We start from the raw sequence: 5305 nt of genomic DNA, 5'->3' as shown, positions 1-5305 counted from the left end.
TGAAATTATCCAAGAATGTTGTGAAGTGGGTATCACCGTCAGCATCGGTGACAGTCGATGTTTCACTAGCTGTCCAAAGCGGCCGTCGGGAAAGTCCTCAGAGTCGTTTGAGAACTCAAGTGCACCAAATTTGCGCCATCGGGCACCAAAGTTGCGATGTAGACACCAAAATTGCTTTATTGGCACAATTTTTTCTTTTTTAGTCACCAAAGTTGCGCTTTCTCCTACCATAGTTATGTTGTCAGGCATGAAAAGGGCTTTGATGGGCGCAAGTTGATTGTAGCGTTGGCACCAAAATTGCCCTAGGCAGCAAAATTTCCCTTTCGATCCCAAAGTTGCTCTGGCGGACACCAACTGTTGCTCTAACACGCATTAGAGTTGCTTTGTGAGGGTTCGAAGTTGGTCTGTAGGGTACCAAAGTTGTGTCGTGAGGCACCAAAGTTGCTCTGACGGGCACCAACAATGCTCTGTCATGCATTAGAGTTGTACCAAAAATTGCGTCGTAAAGCACCGAAGTGACACTGTCACGCATTAGAGTTGCTCTGCAGTGTACCCAAAATTGCGTCGTAACTTCACACCAACGGTAGGAAACTTCGAAGTAGTACGAAGCAGCAGCTGTAGACAACTATGCAACAATAAAATACAACTTCACTTCAACGGTAGGCAAGTTCACAACAACATGAAGCAATGCCCGGATGCCACCGTGGTTGTCCCCTAAATTTTCCCGATGGACACAAAATTTGCTCTATCGAGCACCAAAGTTGCTTTGTTGGACACCGAAATTGCACCATTACGCACCAAATTTGCTCTGACGGGCACCAAAGTTACGTGTCCGGGCACCAAAGTTGCTCTACAGAGTATCAAAATTGCTCCGTCGAGTACCGAAATTGCTCCGCAAAGCACCAAAGTTGCTCTATTGGATACTAAAATTACACTGTTAGGTAACAAATTTGCTCTGACGGGCCTGAAGTTACATCATCGGGCACCAAACTTTCTCTGCACCGTACCAAAATTGCACGGTACCAAAATTGCTCCGTCCGGCCCTCGAAGTTGCTCCCTCTGATGGGCACTGAAGTTACGACATTGACGGTGATGGTCAATGTCGCTGACTGTGGCGACCGGACTCCGAGATGGGAACCGCATGTGGTTGAGGCGGGTGGTGGCCTCCGCGCCGCCGCGGAGGAGGTCAACAGCGGGGAAGGGAGCGGCGCGCCTCGGGGCCCTCCGTGGCGGGGTGCCGCGAACGCAGGGGCGGCGGCGGTCTCCCGTCGATTGGGAAGGAGCTGGAGCGACGGTTGCCTCGCGCTGGCGGGGGAGAAGCAGGCGCGGTGGTGGACTTGCTCCGGTGGGAGAGGATCAGGGGCGGCGCGCGGCCTCCGGTCGGTGCGGGAGGAGCAGAGGCGCTGCAGCCGGCATGGCCTCGCGTAGCTGCGGGGCGGAGAGAGGTGCGGCGGCGCGCTGGAGGCGTGATTTGGGACGGAACTAGGAACGAGTGCGTGGGGCGTCAGTTGTCCTGCAGTGCGCGTGCTCGGGAGATCGGTCTGGCATCCGCCCGCTAGGTAGAATTTAGGATTTATTGGACGGCTAGGAAAATAAGTAAAGTTGATGGTATAAACAGTGATTATCTTGTAACCTTGGTACTCCCTCCGTTCCAAATAAACGTGCGTTTAGATATATCTTAAATTAAATTTTATTAAACTTAATCAATTTCCTAAAGATGGTAGCAGTATTTATGACAATAAATTAATATTGCTATGGAGTACCATATTCGTTTTGACATGTAGTTCAACAATATACTCCTCAAACGGAATGGAGTAGTTTTTTTTAAGTGCCCGTAAGAGAGCTATGCATTTTGTATTAAGCTTAAAAGGAAAAAAAACGTGATCTAGTTTATAAGATAAACCGGACCCAAACCCTCACACAAGAAGCCATACGGTGAACCACACACCCCCAAGGCCCCAAAGCAAACGGCAAGAACACGCAGACCACGTTGATGCTCATAAATACGTACATACACTCATTTCTATAAACGCATCGATGTACACCCTATTATGATGAGTACCTCCGAGAAACTTAATCCAAGAAATTTGTCTGGTAGGTTTTAAGATTAATGAACAATCGTCTCGCTATCGACGGGAAGGCGCATCCTACTGAAGAATATTCCATCTTTATAAATCACCAGAGCATCAAATCTATGGTTAAATCCATGGTGGGCCGGGCCACCGCTCTCCTAACTATTCTCAACCACAGGTTGGTTCTCGAACATCCGGTCCATTCCTTAAGCTAACAAGTGCGTTTATTGACTTTTGTCCCAATCTCCGAGCCCGTGACCTGACGTACTGCATCAGGCTGCTTATAGTGACATTGCATATGTTAGTTTCATAGTGGGAAGTAACATAAGGGTGGTTTAATACAAAGTCTTACTAATTAATCCCTCCATTGTTAAGTAAGGTGTAAAAAAATTGTAACTTTTCTCAAAAAGGAAGACGCATGGTGCAGATTAGCTATTCTGTGCCAAAACTACCCCTCTGTCACGTCCCCATTTCCTATTCATTATGGGTGATTCACCGCTGGTGCTGGTGTTTCAGCATCGTCGCCGCCTCCCCACCCCTACCGTATGCAAGTGAGGTGCAGAAGCTTAGCCCGCGCACGTGTTGCAACCTCCTCGACACCGGCATATGTGGAGGCAGCTAGGGGTCATCGGTCGCCGTGGGCGCAAGGGAAGGTGAGCATTGACTTCAAGTTCCTCCTCGTCATCCTACCTACCGGGGAGCTCTTCTCCAGGGCAATCTCCTACCCATGACGTTGTCTAGCAATTCAATCGAGCGGAGGCGGGGCCATTCCTAGTCCTCTCGCTTGTCCATGGATCCGATGATCTCGAGAACCCCACGCCGCCACCAACTCCGGCATATGGCTCACAATGGCGTAGAAGGCCGCACCCTCATTCGGCAACGCAGGCGGACAAACCATGGTTTGGTGTCGCCCCCATATGCGTGGTGTTGCAAGCAACTCTCCTAACAGCAAGTTCAATAGCACAGCCTGTTGGCTAAGCTAAGTTGCATTTCATATGTAGCCGACCTAAATCTATGTACAATAGCTGAGCTATAAAAATATATTACTTTATCATTGCATGGTTCACTTTTCACTCTTACAAGACGTTTACGAGCATGTGCAAGAGTTGTCTCTTGCATTAGATCATCCTCATTTTCAGTCTCCTCTTCTCTCTCCTTTAATTAAGTAAAAATATATTATTTTTATTCTTATAGTCAGCTGACTAAGATTTATTGTAGTTGCTTTAAATAAATTGACTATAAGCCTAAGCAATTCCACTGGCAATTACCCCAACAAAATTGAACTTGAAATCTGAATTTTCATCTGTCTGGTTAACCATTATTAATCTGGGTGATGTTATAACAACTGACATGAACAAATCTTTGAGACATCAAAATTGTGACGAAATCTAGAGATTACTGCCACTACTACTCCGGCGGTGATGTGCAACTGTGGCGGCGCGGCAATCTACTCCACAAGTGACACCGTGATCGCACCATTCGAACGGTACTCGTCGCCGCCAATGCCGACGTGGTGGCCGTGCCCGGTCGCGCAGGCCTGCTTCGTACCGCTCTCCTCCACGGGCGCGGCGACCGGGGCGCGGCAGACGGGGCAGGTGGGCGCGCGCGTGAGCAGCCAGCGGTCGACGCACTCGCTGTGGAAGCCGTGGCGGCACGCCGGGAGCACGCGCACCTCGTCCCCGGGCACGAATTCCGCCAGGCACACCGCGCACTCGTCGTCAGCGTCTGCTTCCGCGTCCTGCTTCCGACCGCCAGCGTCGGCGTCGCGCGGGGACTGCAGAACGACCACCCGCACGGGGATCCCGTCGAGCGCGCGCTTGGTGTCGTCCCGCGTCTCCGCCGGCGCCGTGTCGTCGTCGTTGCCGGGCGGTGCGTGGACGACGCGGGCGGCGCGGAGGCAGCCGTAGAGCGTGCTGACGGCGAGGTAGGAGAAGCTGGCGACGAGGAGGACCATGGTGGTGACGCCCAGCACCCTCCCGAGGTGCGCCCGCTCCGCGTCCATGGACTGGTCGGCGGGCGTGGGCGCCGGCGAGGCAAGGAGGCGGCGCGCGGCCCAGCAGCCGGCGCAGGGCTGCATGGCGAAGTTTGACGGGAGTACGAGGTTGTGTAAGTACGTGTGAATGAGGAGACGAGATGGACGCGTGCTTTTAAGGCGATCGAGGCTGTGCGTAGCTGTACGCGGTGCGGCGGGGAAGAAACTTCGTGGCGCAGGCGAAGAGAGACACTGCTTCTTGCTTCTTGCCTTCCCGCTCCGCTGCCCCGGCCCGTCCGTTTGTGTCGAGCCAGCCAGTGCGCGCGATCCAGCTGCATTCGAGGTGTACGACGAGGCGGCGGCAGCAGAATACGAATGCGGTGCGTGCGTACCGAGGACGGGCTCCTCACACCCGCACTGCGTCGGACTTGGTACTACTCCTATGCTGGTTCGGCGTGGCCATAAATGGGGATTCTGTCATGTCACGGAATACCGGGGCAAACGAGATTTTTTTATACCAACTCTAATAGTGTAGTCGGTTGTTGGCTATAAGCAAAATATCATGTTATCTATAACTAACATGTAGCCAACTAGTACAATAGTTGGTTATAGAAATGTACTACTTTCTCAATGAAGGATCCTATCCACCTTTTATTCACACAACTTGCATATGAGCACATGCTAGAGCTAGCTCTTGCATAAGAGCTCACTTACATTCTCTCTCATCTTCTCTCTAGACACAAATATGTTATTTTAATCATTATAGTTAGCTGATTAAAATTTATTGTACTTGCTCTTAGGTTTCGTTCGTCACAGAACCAACCAGGTGGTTAGGAGGGGACACCCTCAGCCCATCAGCGTTCAAATTTCAAGTTTGACACTTTGATGTCTCATTAAAACACAGAATATTTTTCAGTGGGAGGCGACGTTCCCATGGACAACGAGGCGCATGTGGTGACTTCATCAATATCAAGACATGTCAAATAAAGTTTCTTGGACGTAGTCTCTCGGAGGTGCTCATAGGAGTAAGGTACGTGTACGTTTATAGGGGTGAGTGTATATGTGTATATGTGTTATCACCAGATTTTGACCGAATCAAGAGGTGGGCCGCGATAGTAGATGGGCTTAGAGGACATACGTATAAAGTGTCTCTGAACCGGCCTTGGGCGTGAGTTTGGGCTGGATTGCCCGTGTATCTGTATTTTATGGTAGATTACGTGTTATGTTTAGAATTAAGAGATAGACTTTAGTCGTATACAGC

At 50.7% G+C, this 5305-nt stretch overlaps 1 protein-coding gene across 1 annotated transcript; it reads right to left on the bottom strand.

Annotated features, from left to right (window-relative positions):
• Window positions 1-3519: 3519 nt before the first annotated feature.
• On the bottom strand, window positions 3520-4074 carry LOC124657402 (E3 ubiquitin-protein ligase Os03g0188200-like). The gene has a single exon (XM_047195957.1). The coding sequence runs from the start codon at window positions 4072-4074 to the stop codon at window positions 3520-3522; it is 555 nt and encodes a 184-aa protein (XP_047051913.1).
• Between the last annotated feature and the right edge of the window lie 1231 nt (window positions 4075-5305).

This window comes from Lolium rigidum, chromosome 5, assembly GCF_022539505.1.
Source record: "Lolium rigidum isolate FL_2022 chromosome 5, APGP_CSIRO_Lrig_0.1, whole genome shotgun sequence".
NCBI lineage: Eukaryota > Viridiplantae > Streptophyta > Magnoliopsida > Poales > Poaceae > Lolium > Lolium rigidum.
Note: the sequence above shows the minus strand (reverse complement) of the source record. Positions and strands in the feature narration are given on the sequence as shown.